Genomic DNA, 22,595 nt, shown 5'->3' on the forward strand with positions numbered 1-22,595 from the left:
CAGCACTGCACATCCAGGCTGAAGCGATTGCTGGTCGCAGTATAACACCAGTATGTGTGTATATACTTTTTAGGATATTTTCCAGCCTTCTATCAGCTGGTTCTTTGAGGGTGGCCGTATCAGGAGACGGTAACGCTACTTGTTTAGATAAACGTGTGAGCGCCTTATCTACCCTAGGGGGTGTTTCCCAACGCGTCCTAACCTCTGACGGGAAAGGATATAGTGCCAATAATTTATTAGAAATTAGCAGTTTTTTGTCGGGGGAAACCCACGCTTTATCACACACCTCATTTAATTCATCTGACTCAGGAAAAACTATTGGTAGTTTTTTCACACCCCACATAATACCCTTCTTTGTGGTACTTGTAGTGTCAGAAATGTTCAATGCCTCCTTCATTGCCGTGATCATGTAACGTGTGGCCCTACTGGACATTACGTTTGTCTCCTCACCGTCGACACTAGACTCAGTATCTGTGTCTGGGTCTGTGTCGACCCACTGAGGTAACGGGCGTTTTAGGGCTCCTGACGGTGTCTGAGACGCCTGGACAGGCACTAATTGATTTGCCGGCTGTCTCATGTCGTCAACAGTTTTTTACAAAGTGCTGACATTATCACTTAATTCTTTAAATACGATCATCCAGTCAGGTGTCGACTCCCTAGGGGGTGACATCACTAACCCAGGCAATTGCTCCGCCTCCACATCATTTTCCTCCTCATACATGTCGACACACACGTACCGACACACAGCACACACACCGGGAATGCTCTGATAGAGGACAGGACCCCACTAGCCCTTTGGAGAGACAGAGGGAGAGTCTGCCAGCACACACCAAGCGCTATATATATATATATATATACAGGGATAACCTTATATAAGTGTTATTCCCTTATAGCTGCTGTTTATTATTATTAGCTGCCAATAGTGCCCCCCCTTCTCTTTTTTACCCCGATTCTGTAGCAGGTCTGCAGGGAAGAGTCAGGGAGCCGTCCTTCCAGCGGAGCTGTGAGGGAAAATGGCGCTTGTGTGCTGAGGAGATAGGCTCCGCCCCTTCACGACGTCCTTATCTCCCGCTCTTTTCTGTAAAAATGGCAGGGGTTAAAATACATCCATATAGCCCAGGAGCTATATGTGATGTATTCTTTTGCCAACCTAAGGTATTATCTGTTTATATTGCGTCTCAGGGCGCTCCCCCCCCAGCGCCCTCAGTGACCGGAGTGTGAAGTGTGCTGAGAGCAATGGCGCACAGCTGCGGTGCTGTGCGCTACCTTAGTCTGAAGACAGGACCGTCTTCTGCCGCCGATTTCACCGGACCTCTTCGCTCTTCTGGCTCTGTAAGGGGGCCAGCGGCGCGGCTCCGGGACCCATCCAGGCTGAACCTGTGATCGTCCCTCTGGAGCTAATGTCCAGTAGCCTAAGAAGCCCAATCCACTCTGCACGCAGGTGAGTTCGCTTCTTCTCCCCTTAGTCCCACGATGCAGTGAGCCTGTTGCCAGCAGGACTCACTGAAAATAAAAAACCTAAAATAAACTTTTATTCTAAGCAGCTCAGGAGAGCCACCTAGCCTGTACCCTTCTCGTTCGGGCACAAAAATCTAACTGAGGCTTGGAGGAGGGTCATAGGGGGAGGAGCCAGTGCACACCACCTGATCCTAAAGCTTTTATTCTTGTGCCCTGTCTCCTGCGGAGCCGCTATTCCCCATGGTCCTTACGGAGTCCCAGCATCCACTAGGACTTCAGAGAAAACTGACTTAGATTCAAGATGGCGCCCATGTTCGGTACATTCCCTAAAAGATAGCCCACCTCACCCATACCTTACTGGAGTAGGTTAGCCAATCCTGGGCCATTTTTTCAATACCGTAAATCGGGATTGAAAAATGATCAATCCTGGGATTGGTTGCTTTTCAATGTGTCCACCCCCCTCCAATCCTGGCCAATTTTAGGCCGGGATCCCGCAGATTCCAATCCCGGGATTGGCCACCCTGTACTGGAGTATTCAGTTTTCCCATTTCCTGCACAGTTTTTGAAACTGAAGCGTGTACTGCAACTTTTGACTCACCCTGTATTAATAATGCGAGTGAGGGGAAATTATTACAAGTATCCCTATTGGACAATGGAATGTTTTTTACTACATGGGTAGTACCACCATTTTCTATGCTCCTACAAGTGAAGGTATATTCCATGGCCCAGTTTCCACCACCAGGACCACTGCTGTGCTCCATATGCAAGTGGAACAAGGCAAGAATCACAGCTCTGTTATGGCATCAGATTCAGGAGATCCTCGTGTCTGGCAGCTCTGCAAAGACCAATCCTGCCACCAATGGTAAAACCATCTAATGTAGACAACATCGTGGTCATCACTCTGGATGAACATACTGTTGAGTATGAAGCACATGAAAAAATTTTTTTCCAAAAACCACTACTTTTTCATATTATTTTATACCACAGAACCTACATCTCGGGTAGCCTATGCATGCAAGAAGGAAAATAAACACAATTAGAAAACATTATTGGTGATCTACCACTGAGGATAATGGCAGAGATGGTGTCTTAAAGGGGGATGGGAAGGACAGAAGCTGCCCATTGAGCAGAGGGATAATCAAGCAAGGGGTAATTATATCTCTCATTCTTAGGAATACTGGTTCGCCACATTTAGTGTAAACACACAAAACACACGCTAGTATATTGACAATTTATCACCTATACAAGAATGAAAACTGTAATAGAACTCTTAAGCAGGACCATAGTATAAGTACTTTTATTGCGGTTTAGGAATGCATATAAAACACACTAGTTGGTAGAAGACATTGGCCCTCATTCCAAGTTGATCGCTCGCTAGCTACTTTTAGCAGTCGTGCAAACGCATAGTCGCCGCCCACGGGGGGAGTGTATTTTCGCTTTGCAAGTTTGCGAACACCTGTGCAGCCAAGCTGTGCAAAAACATTTTGGGCAGTTTCTGAGTAGCTCTGGACTTACTCAGCCGCTGCGATCACTTCAGTCTTTTTGGTCCCGGCATTGACGTCAGACACCCGCCCTGCAAATGCTTGGACACGCCTGCGTTTTTCCAAACACTCCCAGAAAACGGTCAGTTGCCACCCATAAATGCCCTCTTCCTGTCAATCTCTTTGTGATCGCCTGTGCGAATGGATTGTTCTTTAAATCCATCGCCCAGTAACGTTCCGCTGTGTACCCGTACGACGCGCATGTGCATTACATACACATGTGCAGTATAGATCTGACTGCTGCGCTACGAAAAACGGCAGCGAACGATCAACTCGGAATGACTCCCAATACCACAAGGTAACAAACAAGTTTACTGTGAAACATCTTTAATGTGTCCAAGTGATGGAATGAGTATGTAAATATTTTAAGGAACGTCTTGTAACATTTACAATTCCTATTTTAAGGTTAGTGACCTTTTATATTATCTTGTTTATCCCCAAACACAAATATGCGCCAACACAGCGCAGATTCAACAATGAAATGTATTTATAATAGAATCGTATCCTAAGTGCCAAATAACAGGATTAAAGAAAAAAAAACAATAAATTGCAGCTTAAGTTCTATTAAAGTTCTGTGCTCATGTGTTTCTTCTGCAAGTATAGATGTCAGACACAGCTTCTAGTGTTATTTTCCATTACGGAATGGTCCAGTCCTTCCTCTTACTGCATAATATAACCTCCTGCACACCGCTCTTCTGCAACCTGCTCTCTGCTTATACCCCTTTTCCACCTACGAGCACGGGTCGCAGCCGGGAGCCTGACACGGGAGCTGCCCCCTGCTGCGACCCGTGCTCGGCCCCTTTCCCATCAGCAGTCACAACCCGGCATATGCCGGGTTGGTGGCGCTTCTAGTGACGCGGCAGGGGCGGCGCAGGGAGATCACATGATCTCCCAGCGCCGCCCTTCCATACAGTGTAAACGGGAGCCGTGTTGCATCGACACGGCTCCCTTTTACACTACAACCCTACCCGGATCATTCCCGTGTCCTACCCAGGTAGATAGCCGGGTAGGATTCACGGGTCACTCGATCCGGGTTTAACCTTTTCCACTTGCAAAAAACACGGGTAAATGCGCGCCCCCGTGCATTTACCCGTGTTTTTTGAGCTAGTGGAAAAGGGGTAAATACGTGGGAAGGAGTCGCCTAACCCTGGCAAGGTCTGGTATCCTTGTGATGTACAGCTCCTGCACTTTCTCCTCGGTGTCCCAGCACAGGAACTGTAGTCTGCGGTGTTATATTACAGTTACCGGCTGCGGATATCTTATATAAAATGTTCCCTAAAATTCTGCAAGCTTTATGTGTAGACTTCATTTCTTGTATATTCATGTACCCCACACACGTCATTGCGTAGTACTTTTCCTGCAGGTGACTGCGCAATGTCTGGCTACATTGATCACCTGTTATGGTCAGGCTGGAGACTTCCCTCAGGCAATGTACGGAAGCCCAGTGTCACGGAGAAGAAACAGGGATTCTGGCTGAGATCACCCAAGTTTAAAATTTCTAGCCGAGCTCTCTTAGAAGGAAGTTATGATCCAGCATCAGGCAGAGGTACCTTTTGAGGTAACCTACATCCACTGTGTACAGATCCCAAACACAGTAAAAGACCCAATAGGGTGCTTGCACCCTCCTTACTGCTTCTTTCCCATATAATGGTGCAGGGGAAGTATTTAAACTAAAAAGGAAACCAATGCTACTGCCCAACTTTATTTTTGTCATTGCAACAGTCACCCTTATAGACACTGGTTTATTTGTATCCCCATCTCACCCTGGCACTCCCACCCAAATCACGTCCGGGGCTCCAGGTTGGTTTAATAGGCAACAGAGATTCAGCTTCAGGCGATCACCGATGCACAAAGAACAAAACCAGAGGAGAGAAATCCGTTGCAGATGGTTGGTAATAAGATGTATGTAAGTCGGCGGAAATATAAAGCGGAATGTGTACTTTTACTGTATATTTCTTGGTCTGAAGATGATGTAGAATCTGCTATAAGTGCTTTTAGTTTTCTTTACCAACCATGGTGTAAGAGTCCATGTTTCAGGAGGTATATTTGGGAGCAGGTAGTGGCTGCAGGAAGCCTCACTGACTGAGACCTCTCTCTAAATATCCACTTACAGCTGATGGACAACACCAATATGGTTCTGGTGTCACAGACGACATAGCTGGAGTGGAAAGTTTTCTGTAATGAGATGGTCATCTTGAAGAATAACCACAACATTCATCTCAAACTCTGCCAGGAAAAGAAAACGTCAATGTAACATCTTCACACCAGAGAAAATCACAGCAAGACACTTCCTCACAAACTGCAGGCTTAGGATAAGGACCTGGTCACACAACACCCAGACCCATCACCCTACCCTCACCAATCACACCCAGGACAAGAGGAAGGAGGAACATTGGGAGAAGACAGCAGAGTTTACATTACCTATTTTGAAGTTGGTAGTTTCCAGGGTTGGACAAGTAAACAATCTGGGAAATATCATGTAGATGGGAATAGGGAGACCTCGGCACACATCTCCCTCTGCTATCTGGATATTTTGGATTTCAGTGGCATCTCTGGCATAGCCCTCCGCACAACCTTAGGGCATAAACATAACAGCATTATATATATATATATGATTAAGTTAGACATACAAGCTGTGAATCCCCAGCTGGAGTGGAACTACAAATCTCAGCATGCCTGGCTAACAATCGTCTTTTACTGGAGCGAAATGTCACCTATTAATGAACTCGATGCACCAAAAACACAGTGACCCTAATTTACTAAACCCACTGGATGTACACCATAAAGTGGCTTGGTTTTGCGTCGCAGCTCCAGAAAGGTCCATCCAATGCAGATAGAGGTATACGCCTGCTCCCGCGGGAGACACCTCCGCTAATTATAGATGCGAGCCGCCAGCTCTGAGCTTGGGCAACATGAAATTCCTGTTATATGAAAATTACCACGTACACCCCACACAGCAGGGAATGCCCCTAAAAACATGCAGGATTACTGAACGGCTGCAAACTTACCACATGTCTCCACGCGCACCAATTGCAGCTCAATACTTTTGATGGCAACTTCTGAGGTCTCGACGACCAGCTGCCCTGTCAGAGGCTGAGTGATGAGACAGTTGGTGGAGTCCAGGTGACCTCTGATGAGAAATCTTGGCAGGGAAGCCCTCTGAAAAACAAAGGGAGCCACCCATGATGTGGCCCCATCGGGATGCAGAAAGTAGATCAGGCCAAAAGGAATGAAAATAAACCCTGAATTAGATGTGTGAGGAGGTTAAACAAACAGGCAGGGAGGGGTATGTGATTTAACTGAGGAGTGTGCCGATGAATGCAGGCTGGAACATAAATAAAAATACTGATGAGGGGCCCTTCCTGTCTTTAACAGAAAATAAGAATTTACTTACCGATAATTCTATTTCTCGTAGTCCGTAGTGGATGCTGGGGACTCCGTCAGGACCATGGGGTTTAGCGGCTCCGCAGGAGACAGGGCACAATAATAAAAGCTTTAGGATCAGGTGGTGTGCACTGGCTCCTCCCCCTATGACCCTCCTCCAAGCCTCAGTTAGGATACTGTGCCCGGACGAGCGTGCATAATAAGGAAGGATATTGAATCCCGGGTAAGACTCATACCAGCCACACCAATCACTGTACAACCTGTGATCTGAACCCAGTTAACAGTATGATAACAACGAAGGAGCCTCTGAAAAGATGGCTCACAACAAGAATAACCCGATTTTTGTAACAATAACTATGTACAAGTATTGCAGACAATCCGCACTTGGGATGGGCGCCCAGCATCCACTACGGACTACGAGAAATAGAATTATCGGTAAGTAAATTCTTATTTTCTCTAACGTCCTAAGTGGATGCTGGGGACTCCGTCAGGACCATGGGGATTATACCAAAGCTCCCAAACGGGCGGGAGAGTGCGGATGACTCTGCAGCACCGAATGAGAGAACTCCAGGTCCTCCTCAGTCAGGGTGTGCCCCTGACCAAGTAGCAGCTCGGCAAAGTTGTAAAGCCGAGACCCCTCGGGCAGCCGCCCAAGATGAGCCCACTTCCTTGTGGAATGGGCTTTTACTGATTTTGGCTGTGGCAAGCCTGCCACAGAATGTGCAAGCTGAATTGTACTACAAATCCAGCGAGCAATCGTCTGCTTAGAAGCAGGAACACCCATCTTGTTGGGTGCATACAGGCTAAACAGCGAGTCAGATTTTCTGACTCCAGTCGTCCTGGAAACATATTTTCAGGGCCCTGACAACGTCAAGTAACTTGGAGTCCTCCAAGTCCCTAGTAGCCGCAGGTACCACAATAGGTTGGTTCATGTGAAAAACAGAAAACACCTTAAGGAGAAATTGAGGATGAGTCCTCAATTCTGCCCTGTCAGAATGAAAAATTAAGTAAGGGCTTTTATATGATAAAGCCGCCCATTCTGACACACGCCTGGCTGAAGCCAGGGCTAATAGAATCTTCACCTTCCATGTGAAATATTTTAATTCCACAGTGGTGAGTGGATCAAACCAATGTGACTTTAGGAAACTCAAAACAACATTGAGATCCCAAGGTGCCACTGGGGGCACAAAAGGAGGCTGTATATGCAGTACCCCTTTTACAAACGTCTGAACTTCAGGCACTGAAGCCAGTTCTTTCTGGAAGAAATTCGACAGGGCCGAAATTTGAACCTTAATGGACCCTAATTTTAGGCCCATAGACAGTCCTGTTTTCAGGAAATGTAGGAAACGACCCAGTTGGAATTCCTCTGTAGGGACCTTCTTGGCCTCACACCACGCAACATATTTTCGCCAAATGCGGTGAAAATGTTTTGCGGTTACATCCTTCCTGGCTTCGACCAGGGTAGGGATGACTTCATCTGGAATGCCCTTTCAGGATCCGGCGTTCAACTGCCATGCCGTCAAACGCAGCCGCGGTAAGTCTTGGAACAGACAAGGCCCCTGCTGGAGCAGGTCCTTTCTTAAAGGTAGAGGCCACGGTTCTTCCGTGAGCATCTCTTGAAGTTCCGGGTACCAAGTCCTTCTTGACCCATCCGGAACCACGAGTATCGTTCTTACTCATCTCCTTCGTATGATTCTCAGTACTTTTGGTATGAGATGCATAGGAGGGAACACATACCCTGACTGGTACACCCACAGTGTTACCAGAGCGTCCACCACTATTGCCTGAGGGTCCCTTGACCTGGCGCAATATTTGTCTAGTTTTTTGTTCAGGCGGGACGCCATCATGTCCACCTTTGGTTTTTCCCAACGGTTTACAATCATGTGGAAGACTTCCCGCTGAAGTCCCCACTCTCCCGGGTGGAGGTTATGCCTGCTGAGGAAGTCTGCTTCCCAGTTTTCCACTCCCGGAATTAACACTGCTGAGAGTGTTATCACATGATTTTTCGCCCAGCGAAGAATCCTTGCAGTTTCTGCCATTTCCCTCCTGCTTCATGTGCCGCCCTGTCTGTTTACGTGGGCGACTGCCGTGATGTTGTCCCACTGGATCAATACCGGCTGACCTTGAAGCAGAGGTCTTGCTAAGCTTAGAGCCTTGTAAATTGCCCTTAGCTCCAGTATATTTATGTGGAGAGAAGTCTCCAGACTTGTTCACACTCCCTGGAAATTTTTTCCTTGTGTGACTGCTCCCCAGCCACTCAGGCTGGCATCCGTGGTCACCAGGACCCAGTCCTGAATGTCGAATCTGCGGCCCTTTCATAGATGAGCACTCTGCAGCCACCGCAGAAGAAAACACCCTTGTCCTTGGAGACAGGGTTATCCGCTGATGCATCTGAAGATGCGATCCGGACCATTTTCCCAGCAGATTCCACTGAAAGGTTCTTGCGTGAAATCTACCGAATGGGATCGCTTTGTAAGAAACCACCATTTTTCACAGGACCCTTGTGCAATGATGCACTGATACTTTTCCTGGTTTTAGGAGGTTCCTGACTAGCTCGGATAACTCCCTGGCCTTCTTCTCCGGGAGAAAACATCCTTTTCTGGACTGTGTCCAGAATCATTCCTAGGAACATTAGACGTGTCGTCGGAAAAAGCTGCGATTTTGGAATATTTAGAATCCACTCGTGCTGTCGTAGAACTACTTGAGATAGTGCTACTCCGACCGCCAACTGTTCTCTGGACCTTGCCCTTATCAGGAAAGCGTCCATATTTCTTTTAGGAAGAATCATCATTTCGGCCATTACCATGGTAAAGACCCGGGGTGCCGTGGACAATCCAAACGGCAGCTTCTGAACTGATAGTGACAGTTCTGTACCACGAACCTGAGATACCCTTGGTGAGAAGGGCAAAATTTGGACATGTAGGTAAGCGTCCCTGATATCCAGTGACACCATATCGTCCTGGTTCGCTATCACTGCTCTGAGTGACTCCATCTTGATTTGAACCCTTGTATGTAATTGTTCAAATCTTTTAGATCTCACCGAGCCGTTTGGCTTCAGTACCACAATATAGTGTGGAATAATACCCCTTCCCTTGTTGTAGGAGGGGTACTTTGATTATCACCTGCTGGGAATACAGCCTGTGAATTTTTTCCCAATACTGCCTCCCTGTCGGAGGGAGACGTTGGTAAAGCAGACTTCAGGAACTTGTGAGGGGAAGACGTCTCGAATTTCCAATGTACACCTGGGATACTACGTGTAGGATCCAGGAGTCCACTTGCGAGTGAGCCCACTGCGTGCTGAAACTCTTGAGATGACCCCCCACCGCACCTGAGTCCGCTTGTATGGCCCCAGCGTCATGCTGCGGACTTGGCAGAATCTGTGGAGGACTTCTGTTCCTGGGAATGGGCTGCCTGCTGCAGTCTTCTTCCCTTTCCTCTAACCCTGGGCAGATATGACTGGCCTTTTGCCCGCCTGCCTTTATGGGTACGAAAGGACTGAGACTGAAAAGACTGTCCTTTTCTGCTGAGATGTGACTTGGGGTAACAAAAGTGGATTTTCAAGCTGTTGCCATGGCCACCAGGTCCGATGGACCGCCCCTTTATACGGCAATACTTCCATGTGCCGTCTGGAATCTGCATCACCTGACCACTGTCGTGTCTATAAACATCGTCTGGCAGATATGGACATCACATCTACTCTTGATGCCAGAATGCAAATATCCCTCTGCGCATCTCGCATATATAGAAATGCATCCTTAAAATGCTCTATAGTCAATAAAATATTGTTCCTGTCAAGGGTATCAATATTTTCAGTCAGGAAATCCGACCAAGCCCCCCCAGCGCTGCACATCCAGGCTGAGGCGATTGCTGGTCGTAGTATAACACCAGTATGTGTGTATATACTTTTTAGGATATTTTTCAGCTTCCTATCAGCTGGCTCTTTGAGGGCGGCCGTATCTGGAGACGGTAACGCCACTTGTTTTTATAAGCGTGTGAGCGCCTTATCCACCCTAAGGTGTGTTTCCCAACTCGCCCTCACTTCTGGCGGGAAAGGGTATACCTCCAATAATTTTCTATCGGAGGAAACCCACGTATCATCACACACTTTAATTTATCTGATTCAGGAAAAACTACAAGTAGATTATTCCCACCCTACATAATACCCTTATTTGTGGTACTTGTAGTATCAGAAATATGTAACACCTCCTTCATTGCCCTTAACATGTAACGTGTGGCCCTAAAGGAAAATACGTTTGTTTCTTCACCGTCGACACTGAAGTCAGTGTCCGTGTCTGTGTCTGTGTCGACCAACTGAGGTAAATGGGCGTTTTTACAAGCCCCTGACGGTGTCTGAGACGCCTGGACAGGTACTAATTTGTTTGCCGGCCGTCTCATGTCGTCAACCGACCTTGCATCGTGTTGACATTATCACGTAATTCCTAAATAAGCCATCCATTCCGGTGTCGACTCCCTAGAGAGTGACATCACCAATACAGGCAATTTGCTCCGCCTCCTCACCAACATCGTCCTCCTACATGTCGACACACACGTACCGACACACAGCACACACACAGGGAATGCTCTGATAGAGGACAGGACCCCACTAGCCCTTTGGGGAGACAGAGGGAGAGTTTGCCAGCACACACCAAAAACGCTATAATTATACAGGGACAACCCCTTATACAAGTGTTTTCCCTTATAGCATTTTCACATATGTAATCATATCGCCAAATAAGTGCCCCCCCCTCTCTGTTTTAACCCTGTTTCTGTAGTGCAGTGCAGGGGAGAGCCTGGGAGCCTTCCTCACAGCAGAGCTGAGCAGGAAAATGGCGCCGTGTGCTGAGGAGAATAGGCCCCGCCCCCTAAAACGGCGGGCTCTTCTCCCGGAGTTTGTGAGATCTGGCAGGGGTTAAATACATCCATATAGCCTCAAGGGCTATATGTGATGTATTTTAGCCATAAAAAAGGTATAATACATTGCTGCCCAGGGCGCCCCCCCCAGCGCCCTGCACCCTCAGTGACCGCTGGTATGAAGTGTGCTGACAACAATGGCGCACAGCTGCAGTGCTGTGCGCTACCTTATGAAGACTGAAAGTCTTCTGCCGCCTGTTTCTGGACCTCTGGACCTCTTCAACTTCGGCATCTGCAAGGGGGGTCGGCGGCACGGCTCCGGGACGAACCCCAGGGTGAGACCTGTGTTCCGACTCCCTCTGGAGCTAATGGTGTCCAGTAGCCTAAGAAGCAAATCCATCCTGCACGCAGGTGAGTTTACTTCTCTCCCCTAAGTCCCTCGTAGCAGTGAGCCTGTTGCCAGCAGGACTCACTGAAAATAAAAAACCTAACTTAAACTTTTATTCTAAGCAGCTCAGGAGAGCCACATAGATTGCACCCTTCTCGGCCGGGCACAAAAATCTAACTGAGGCTTGGAGGAGGGTCATAGGGGGAGGAGCCAGTGCACACCACCTGATCCTAAAGCTTTTATTATTGTGCCCTGTCTCCTGCGGAGCCGCTAAACCCCATGGTCCTGACGGAGTCCCCAGCATCCACTTAGGACGTTAGAGAAAATAGGATTTTAAGCTACCTACCCGTAAATGCTTTTCTCGTAGTCCGTAGAGGATGCTGGGGTCCACATTACTACCATGGGGTATAGACGGGTCCACTAGGAGCCATTGGCACTTTAAGAGTTTGAGAGTGTGGGCTGGCTCCTCCCTCTATGCCCCTCCTACCAGACTCAGTCTAGAAACAGTACCCGAGGAGATAGACATCTTCGAGAGAAGGATTACACAGATAGTGGTGAGAGTCACACCAGCTCACACACAAGGCAACCCAAGCTAACTAGCTTGAAACATAAGCAATGGCTGAACAGGATTACTTACCAAGTAACAAAACCGTACTTACCAAGAACTATGCAGTACTGAACTAAATAACCACTGCAGGATAACGAAGCGCTGGGCGAGTGCCCAGCATCCTCTACGTACTGCGAGAAAAGCATTTACCGGTAGGTAATTAAAATCCTATTTTCTCTTACGTCCTATGGGATGCTGGGGTCCACATTAGTACCATGGAGATGTACCAAAGCTCCCAGAACGGGAGGGAAAGCGCAGAGGCTCCTGCAGAACCAATTGACCAAAGTTGAGGTCGTCAGAGGCCAAAGTATCAAACTTGTAGAACTTTGCGAACGTGTTCGACCCCGACCAAGTAGCTGCTCGGCAGAGATGTGAAGCCGAGACACCCGAGGCAGAACCCACCTTACGAGTAGAGTGGGCCTTGACAGACGTAGGACACGGCAAGCCTGTCGTAGAATACGTATGCTGGATAGTGAACCTGATCCAGCGAGAGATCATCTGCTTAGAAGCAGGACACCCAATTTTCTTGGGTTCATACAGGACAGAGAGTCTGATTTTCTGTGACAAGCAGTCCTCCTCACATAGATTTTTAGAGCCCTTACAACATCTAAGGACTTTGATGAAATTGAGGAGTCAGTCGCAACTGGCACCACAATAGGTTGGTTGATATGAAATGCCGACACAACCTTCGACTGCTGACGTGTCCGAAGCTCAGCTCGGTCTTCATGGAAGATCATGTATGGGCTTTTACATGACAAAGCCCCCCAACTCTGACACACGTCTAGCAGAAGCTAAGGCCAACAAACTGACAGCATTCCACGTGAGAAACTTCACCTCAACCTCCTGAGGAGGTTCAAACCTGTCCGACTGGAGGAACTGCAACACCACGTTAAGATCCCAAGGCGCCGTAGGCGGTACAAAGGGAGGTTGGATGTGCAGAACTCCTTTTGAAAAAAGTCTGATCCTCAGGGAGGGCAGCCAACTTTTTCTGGAAGAAAATGGATAGGGCCGAAATCTGGACTTTTATGGATCCCAACCTCAGACCCATATCCACACCTGCTTGCAGGAAGAGGAGAAAACGTCCCAGTTGAAACTCCACCGCAGGGAACTTCTTGGAATCACACCAAGATACATGTTTTTTCCAAATACGATGGTAATGTTTAGACGTTACTCCTTTCCTAGCCTGTATCAGGGTAGGAATAACCTTGTTCGGAATGCCCTTCCGAGCTAGTATCTGGCGTTTAACCTCCATGCCGTCAAACGTAGCCGCGTTAAGTTTTGATAGGCAAACGGCCCCTGCTGCAGCAGGTCCTCCCAAAGAGGCAGAGGCCTCGGCTCTTCTAGCAGTAGATCCGCGTACCAAGCCCTTCTCGGCCAGTCCGGAGCGATGAAGATTGCCTGAACTCTTGTCCTCCTTAGGAGTTTTAGAACTCTTGGAATAAGTGGGAGTGGACACGTACACCGACTGGAACACCCACGGAGTCACTAGGGCATCCACCGCCACTGCTTGCGGATCCCTCGACCTGGAACAATACCGCCAAAGCTTCTTGTTGAGATAAGAGGCCATCATATCGATTTGGGGTACACCCCAAAGATCTGTTACCTCCTTGAACACCTCCGGATGGAGACCCCACTCCCCTGGATGGAGATCGTGTCTGCTGAGGAAATCCGCTTCCCAGTTGTCTACTCCCAGAATGAAGATTGCTGACTGTGCCAACATGTGTTTTTCTGCCCAGAGGATGATTCTTGTTACCTCGGACATTGCAGCTCTGCTCTTCGTTCCGCCCTGTCGGTTTATGTAAGCCACTGTCGTTACATTGTCCGACTGCACTTGAATGGCCCGATTTCTCAGAAGAGGGGCCGCTTGCAGAAGACCGTTGTAGACGGCTCTAAGTTCCAGAATGTTTATTGGCAGGCCGGCTTCCAGACTTGACCACCTTCCTTGGAAGGTTTTCCCTTGAGTGACTGCGCCACAGCCCCGGAGACTTGCATCCGTTGTTAGAAGGATCCAGTCCTGAATCTCGAACCTGCGGCCCTCCAGAAGGTGAGGTAATTGCAGCCACCAGGAGTGAAATCCTGGCCCTTGGCGACAAACGTATTCTCTGGTGCATGTGTAGATGGGATCTTGACCACTTGTCCAGGAGATGCAGTTGGAAGGACAGAGCATGAAACCTTCCGTACTGCAGAGCCTCGTAAGAGGCCACCATCTTTCCCAGAAGGCGAATGCACTGATGAACCGACACCCGGGCTGGCTTCAGGACATCCCGGACCATTGTTTGTATCACCAACGCTTTTTCCTCCGGAAGAAACACCCTCTACACTTCCGTGTCAAGGATCATTCCCAGAAAGGACAACCTCCTGGTTGGCTCAAAATGTGATTTCAGGATATTCAGGATCCAACCATGTTCCCTGAGAAGCTGGGTCATGAGAGCTATAGACCGTAACAGCTTCTGCTTGGACGATGCCTTTATTAGCAGATCGTCCAGATATGGAATTATGTTCAACCCCTGCCTGCGGAGGAGAACCATCATTTCCGCCATCACCTTGGTGAATAGCCTTGGTGCTGTGGAGAGGCTGAATGGCAGGGCCTGGAACTAAAAATGACAGTCCAACAGTGCGAATCGGAGATGAGCTTGATGCTGCAGCCAAATCGGAATGTGGAGGTACGCATCCTTGATATCCAGAGATACCAGGAATTCCTCCTCTTCCAGACCTGATATCACCGCCCTTAGAGACTCCATGTTGAACTTGAACTCCCTCAGAAAGGGGTTTAGTGATTTTAAGTTCAGAATGGGCCTGACCGAACCATCCGGTTTCGGTACCACGAAAAGGTTCAAATAGTAACCCATGTTTTGCATTTGAGGAGGGACTGGTACAATGACCTGTGCCTCCACCAACTTCTGGATGGCTCCCTGTAGGGTAGCCCTGTCTGCCGGCAAAGCTGGCAAGCCCGATTTGAAGAACAGATGAGGAGGGAGATCTTGAAATTCCAGCCGGTACCCCTGGGACACAATATCTAGTACCCAGGGATCCAGGCCGGGCGACACCCAGACGTGACTGAAATGTCTGAGTCTCGACCCACACTGGCCCTGCCTCCAGGCTGCGCTGTCCACCGTCATGCGGAGGACTTTGGCGCACCTGAAACAGGCTTCTGTTCCTGGAAACCTGCCGCAGCAGGTTTCTTGGATTTTGGTCGGCCCCTCTAAAGAAGGTGTTGGTATCTCAGTTTAGTAACCCGAAAGGACTGAGATGCAGGTGAAAAAAAAAGGTTTCTTCGTAGCAAGAGCTGCTGAGGGAAGAAAAGGGGACTTACCTGTTGTAGCCTTGGAGATCCACGCATCCAATGCTTCCCCAAAGAGAGCCTGACCTGTGTATGGTCTCCACACCTCTCCTGGATTCCGCGTCGGCAGACCACTGGCGCAGCCACAGTCCTCGACGAGCTGAGATAGACACGGAAGAAATTCCTGCGGCCATTGAACCCAGGTCTTTCATGAATTCCACCATAAAACCTGCAGAATGCTGAATGTTACGGAGAAACAATTCAATGTCACTCTTATCTACCGTATCCAAATCCTCAAGTATCATGCCCGACCACTTTACTATAGCTTTGGAAATCCATGCACAGGCAAAAGTGGGACGTAGTATCGACCCTGAAGCAGTGTATATGGATTTGAGCGTAGTATCAATTTTGCGATCAGCCGCCTCCATCAAGGCGGTAGATCCTGGGACAGGTAAAACCACCTTTTTTGAGAGTCTGGATACAGACGCGTCCACTATGGGTGGATTTTCCCATTTCTTTCTATCCTCCTCAGGGAAGGGGAAAGCAACCAGAACCCTCCTAGGGATCTGGAATTTTTTCTCTGGATTTTCCCATGCTTTTTCAAAAATAGCATTTAATTCTTTGGACACAGGGAAGGTTAGCGAGGCTTTCTTATGGTCAGTGAAGTAAGCCTCCACAACCTGTTCAGGTGTTGCATCAGCAATATTCAACACATCTCTAATAGCCTCTATCATCAACTGCACCCCTTTTGCAAGAGATGCGGACCCCTGAGCACGTCCCCATCACCGTCTGCCGTGTCAGAGTTGGTATCCGTGTCGTCTTGCATGATCTGGGCAAGAGCATGTTTGTGGGAACCCACAGAGGGGTGTACTTGGGTAACAGAACCAGGCCAAACTACCATAGAATTCTGTAAAACCTGAGTTGCAGATTCATTCTGAGCAACCCTAGCAGAAATCTGAGAAATCATAGTTTTGATAGATAACCACTCAGGCTCCCTTACTGGTATCTGCGCTACAACAGTGCAATCCTGATTACATGGAATGAGATCATCCTGAGAGGACATATCCTCAGCTGCATATGTCACAGAATCCCTGGACATAGCTAATTGGAGACCCCAAACACGCCACACACACACACACACACACACACACACACGGTAGGTTAGACAGAGTTTCTCCCCTGAGAATGGCAAGAGAGACACAGAGTTCAGAGCCAACCCACACACAGCACTGTTATATATAAAGAACACCCCTTATCAGTGCGTACTGTGTACTGTAATAGTTACACAGATCTAATTCAACCCCCCCCCCCCCCCCCCCCTTCTACAACCCCCTGGTACCGCACAGGATAGCTGGAGTTGCTTGGAGGGAAAGCTCTATCAGCGTCTGTGTACAGGAACCGCAGGCAGGAAAATGGCGCTGAACGCTGCTGGGTCCGCTCCGAGAAGCTCCGCCCCTTGAAGATGGCACGTCTTCCCGGACAAATTCTTTACACTGGCCTGAGGACTCCGTCGCAAGGCGGGGGATTCCGTCCCCTGTGAGCGTCTGAGTACGGAGGATTCTGACGCTAGCCTGGGGATTCAGTCTCCGGTTAGCGTCTGTGACCAGTGTAGGGTATTAAGACGCTGGCTCAGGACGCCCCTCAAAGCGCCAACACTGTGTGCGCTGAGCCTTCCCGGAGCGCAGCAGCTGCACAGAGCTGCGGTCCTACCCTTGTGCCGCCATATCTCGCCTCTTCTAATCTCCTGGCTCTGTAAGGGGGTGGCAGCATGCTGCCGGGGTTAGCGATCCCCTGTGGCGGGGGAACGTTCGATCCCCTCAGGAGCTCAGTGGCCTGTCAGCGGAGATAGTGGCTCGGACCCCACAGGGCGGACACTACTTTCCCCCTTAGTCCCTCGAAGCAGGGAGGCTGTTGCCATCAGCCTCCCTGTAAAATAATAAACTCTAAAAATAAACTTTTACTAAAGAAGTTCTGTAGAGCTCCCCTAGCTGTGACCGGCTCCTCCGGGAACATTTCCTAAACTGGGTCTGGTAGGAGGGGCATAGAGGGAGGAGCCAGCCCACACTCTCAAACTCTTAAAGTGCCAATGGCTCCTAGTGGACCAGTCTATACCTCATGGTACTAATGTGGACCCCAGCATCCTCTAGGACGTAAGAGAAATAGTTATGCAGCTGCCACAATACCTTCTAGTATTACTTAAAATGTCCAAAAGCTAAAAAAAAAAATTAACATTCATAATAATAATAATAATAATAATAATAATAATAATAATAATAATGACAGGCCCTGGTTTGCGGCTGAGAGTCCGACAAGTAGTTTGATTACCAGTAATGGGAACAGTTACTGAAAACCTAAGAACCACAGTCATGTTCCCATGATTTCCTTCTGTGAGGGCACATGAAATAAACATGGCTAATGCTGACACACATTGAGAGTGTGTAAAGACCTTACCAGCCATTACAATGGATACCTGCTGTAGATTGAACTGTGTAGTTTCGTTTTTTTATTATTTCTCTTCTAAATATTTATTGTTCCCTCTGTGGACTTTAATGCAGTTTTTAGGAACATTTATTTACACTGTCTCTGCCACTTTAAGACACTTTTCTCCACCCAAACAAATTTTGGTGAACACCACAATCAACCCTATCAACGGGATTTGTATAGACTGATATGAAGAGCGGCATCAGTGCACAGGTTGGAGTAAAACTTTATTATTCAAATTACCAGAACTATCCCCAACTAGCATCACCCAGAATTACAGGCTTATCCAGCAATTCTGCCGTAATAGTATCTTATTAAAGCCCCGCTGTGCAGGAAATCTGCAAACCTATTACTAATCGGAAATAAAGAAAAATGACACCGTAAATGCTTACCTCTTTAACATTCTGTAACGTCTCTGGCGTAATTGTGAAGTCAACGGGGCTTGCGGTCAGCTTTTCCTTGTGCGGCTGGAATACAGCAAACCGACAGGATTAAATAATACCCAGAGCAACTTCCAGCCTTACTCTGATAAATTCAATTGTACATGCTAAACATACAGTAATTGTACTGGGCAGCCCAACGTTCTGTAATTAATCAGCATCAATCGCAAAACAAACACACGTTATTTAACAACAAATCTGGTATTTTCTACATTTAATTTTAAGATTTTTTTTTTTTTTTACTACATAACAGTCCATGTAGCAGTTACTGTAGCTTTTTTTTTTATCTCAGTATAGAGGTCACCCGCACATTTTAAATACTTCCTTTTAAAAAAAGAATGAGGAATTATTCTTTGATAAAATTGATGACGCGTCACATTATGTTTTCTTAACAGTTTCAAATCCCCCATTGGGCTTTGCTTGTACAGATAAGGGCCCTCATTCAGAGTTGTTCGCTCGTTATTTTTCTTCGCATTGGTGCGATTTTCCGCTAACTGCGCATGCGCAATGTTCGCACTGCGGCTGCGGCAAGTAAATTTGCTAAGAAGTTTGGTATTTTACTCACGGCATTACGAGGTTTTTTCTTCGTTCTGGTGATCGGAGCGTGATTGACAGGAAGTGGGTGTTTCTGGGCGGAAACTGACCGTTTTATGGGTGTGTGTGAAAAAACGCTGCCGTTTCTGGGAAAAACGCGGGAGTGGCTGGAGAAACGGGGGAGTGTCTGGGCGAACGCTGGGTGTGTTTGTGACGTCAAACCAGGAACGAAACTGACTGAACTGATCGCAGTGGCAGAGTAAGTGTCGAGGTACTCAGAAACTGCTAAGACATTTCTATTCGCAATTTTGAGAATCTTTCGTTCGCAATTCTGCTAAGCTAAGATTCACTCCCAGTAGGCGGCGGCTTAGCGTGTGCAATGCTGCTAAAAGCAGCTTGCGAGCGAACAACTCGGAATGAGGGCCAAGGAGTGTTGTAATGAAGTCACTGCCTTATTGCCACACCCAGAAGTGTTCTACTGTGACAACGGCAGCAGCTGGTGAAGTTACCTACTTGCAATACACAGCGGTGACACAAACCTAAGCCTTACAACGTCATATGGAGGATGAACATTTTACCGCTGATGCCAAGAGGCATCTTTAAAACCTGCAACCACCATCTCACCATAGAGGCGGCCGCTTTAGAGGCTGAGCCAACATGCAGCCTCCAATTTCAATAGTGACCTGCACCGAGGAAGTACTAATAGAGGACAGCAGGGGGCGGTAACAATAAGTAAGGTGGGTCCAAAATATTAAAATGAGGCGTCTTATTAATGAGGCCAACAGGATTAAGATGTAGAACCATTTGTCAGCATAGTCTTGTAACGGAGATAACATCACCTCTAATGGTGTAAATCCGTACAGGCCATGGTTTGTGACTCATGTACTTACTTGAGAGTGTATGATGAACTCACAGCTTTTTGTCAAGTCTTTTGCCAGTAGCGACCTCTTCATATCACAGCGAAGGGTATACTGTTGGGAGAAGCGCAGCACATGCTCTTAGTTTTCATGACAATTTAAAGAGTTAAGAACAACAAAGTCTAATTTCCATTGTTTCTTCCCCACCCCACACTTTCTGTGGCACTGATAAAACCCTCCTTGGGGCCTGCAAGCAAATCAGTTTAACAATCGAGACTGCTCTGAATCAGCCAGGACTACCCATATATTTTTAGATCTTTCTTATTCTAAAACATACAGTAGAAGGATGAAACACGTTGGGACATTTGTGGAACCCGCAACTCTCTATTGGAAGCAGTCTTACAGACATTGGTACTCGGAGAAGAGATTTTATTATTTTTCTGATGTACAAGAATTATCTATTGTTTGTACGTGTATTAAATTGTTGAAAAAGGATTACATGTCAGCTCTCCTTCATTTACACACAGAGTGTGATCTTGTGTGCAAGATTTTCCAGTGAACCTGTAAGGTAACAACAGGGCTTACATTAACACTGTCTCATATTCCTTTAAATCATTTCCCATGCTATTAATACGCAACATATACTTTGTTTTACACATGGTGATGTGCTTGTGAACAAGTGGCGTTTTGCTGGTGTAAACTGGATTTACCACTGGTGGAAACAGTCTTTTCGCACAGTTTACGCACTTACAATTTATCAGTGTTACACTAAACTATCTTATCTTTTGGAATATCTGGGATTCTTGATACCTGTGAAAGAAACCCAAGAGAATAATCCTTACAATTTGGACAAACTACTCCACATAAGCCTTTTATATTTGTATTTGTGGTACACGTTAAAATTATTTCTTGAATATTACACTAGATGGCGCTTTTCCTCACCCTTTATGTCTACTGCTAGAACTCTCCATGAGGAGGAAACCAGCTGCCACCTGTATTGAGGGGAGGGCCTGTATGACTCCTTGGGACAACCAGAGGACACTTTACGGACCAAATCGGTGTAGCGCTAATCAGTACTTTGATGCTATATGTGTGGGTGTGTATGGTAGCTATGAAAAGAATTATGAATAAAACAAATGCGATGTAACACAGTGGTCAGCATTGCTATCAGACAATTCTAGGGTGACAAGTTCCAATTCCAACCTGGGCCCTGGCTTTCATGTAAGGATGTCTAAACCTGCTTTGAGTGACTCATCTGGTCATATCCGGTCACTTGCCACAATGCTAAAGATCAACACACAACACAGAGATTCAGGTTTCGCAGTCACTCACCTGAATATTCACAAACACTCCGTGGTACGTCTCAAACAGGACCTTATTGGTCTTCATAACCAGCGGGAATTCAAAAGGAATTTCTGTTTTACCACTGGGGAGTTTTCCCGGCTTCACCATTTCTACACTGTTGCTAATAATCTGAATTGGCTGAAATAAAACCGTAACATAATAATTTACTGTAACAGTTCACTTTCTATACAGTTCTTACGCAGCTATTTCCACTCACGAAATGTACAAAACTAATGGTACAATTAAGATAACCTTGGACTATGCTGAAAGCTAAGAAGCAGGCGCTGGGATTATAGCTCTGGTGTCAGTGGTTTCAGTTAGCACTTAGGCCTCCGCCAAGATCTGCGTTAATGACACGGCTACAAGGTAGCGCGTCAGGCACAGAGCAATACATTCCCACTGTACAGCTTCACCTTGCTAGTTTGGTCAATGGGATTCCAATGCAGACTCGGACAGTAATGGTGTAATGCGCTTGCCTTTTATTTTACCGGTTGTGCACAAAGCTGGAATCAGTGGCGGCAGGGAATTGTATTCCATTAAACGTATGGATGCTAGGCGAGATGTGTTTTATTTAGAATGTAGCAGTCACAGTATTCCGGGAGTAACACAAGTACTCATTCCATTGTCAGTGCACGTTTATGTTTTTTTAGAACAGTGACAAAGTTGAATTGGGGAATGGAATATAGTAGCCAGAGAGTCCACTTACCTTCACTGAATTATAGAAAGCTTCAAACACCCCAACACTCTTGGCACTGAGCTGTAAATTAACAGAGCCCTCCATGGTCAGTGTGATGCCTTGGTGCTGAACGGCGTCTTTACTCATTACAACCACCACGCCAGACAACACTTCCTACAGAGAGAATACAGCCAGGATGCACGTTAGACCATTCAACAAACAATGTGCAAGAGTACAAGACAGCAGAAATTATCCTAACCCAAACCTTAATTGGTTCATCGCAAAACTGTGCTCCCACTTAGGCATATATTTTCCGAACATGCATCCTCCTCCAAGCCGCTGCTACATGTGGAGGGTTTTCCCATGGTCCCTCTGCTTCTCTTGTCGGAGTATAACAACAGCTTATGGCCTGTGTATGACCTGAGAGGCTATACTAGAGGGACAGCAGGTGGCGCTGTAGCTGAAGTTTCACCATTATATATTTGTCTTTGTTGTAATAGTCTAAGCCAGAGGTTCTCAAACTCGGTCCTCGGGGGCACACACAGTGCATGTTTTGCAGGTCTCCTCACAGAATCGCAAGTGAAATAATTAGCTCCACCTGTGGACCTTTTAAAATGTGTCAGTGAGTAATTAATACACCTGTGCACCTGCTGGGTTACCTGCAAAACATGCACTGTGTGCCCCCGAGGACCGAGTTTGAGAACCTCTGGTCTAAGCTCTATCAGCATTTTTTTTTTAAAGCCTCCATGTTTTG

At 47.2% G+C, this 22,595-nt stretch overlaps 1 protein-coding gene across 3 annotated transcripts in view; it reads right to left on the reverse strand.

Moving 5' to 3' along the window:
- Positions 1-2,739: 2,739 nt before the first annotated feature.
- VPS26C (VPS26 endosomal protein sorting factor C) overlaps positions 2,740-22,595 on the reverse strand; it is a 90,155-nt gene continuing 70,299 nt past the window's right edge. For all 3 annotated transcript variants that reach the window (XM_063956564.1, XM_063956563.1, XM_063956565.1), the window contains exons 2-8: positions 21,872-22,015; positions 21,154-21,303; positions 19,855-19,935; positions 18,383-18,457; positions 6,008-6,158; positions 5,421-5,573; positions 2,740-5,225 (exon numbers count right to left, since the gene is read on the reverse strand). In XM_063956564.1, coding sequence (XP_063812634.1) covers positions 5,143-5,225; positions 5,421-5,573; positions 6,008-6,158; positions 18,383-18,457; positions 19,855-19,935; positions 21,154-21,303; positions 21,872-22,015 — 837 coding nt within the window. In that variant the 3' untranslated portion in view covers positions 2,740-5,142. The remainder of the gene's footprint in view (positions 5,226-5,420; positions 5,574-6,007; positions 6,159-18,382; positions 18,458-19,854; positions 19,936-21,153; positions 21,304-21,871; positions 22,016-22,595) is intronic.

This window comes from Pseudophryne corroboree, chromosome 2 (genome assembly GCF_028390025.1).
Source record: "Pseudophryne corroboree isolate aPseCor3 chromosome 2, aPseCor3.hap2, whole genome shotgun sequence".
Lineage (NCBI taxonomy): Eukaryota > Metazoa > Chordata > Amphibia > Anura > Myobatrachidae > Pseudophryne > Pseudophryne corroboree.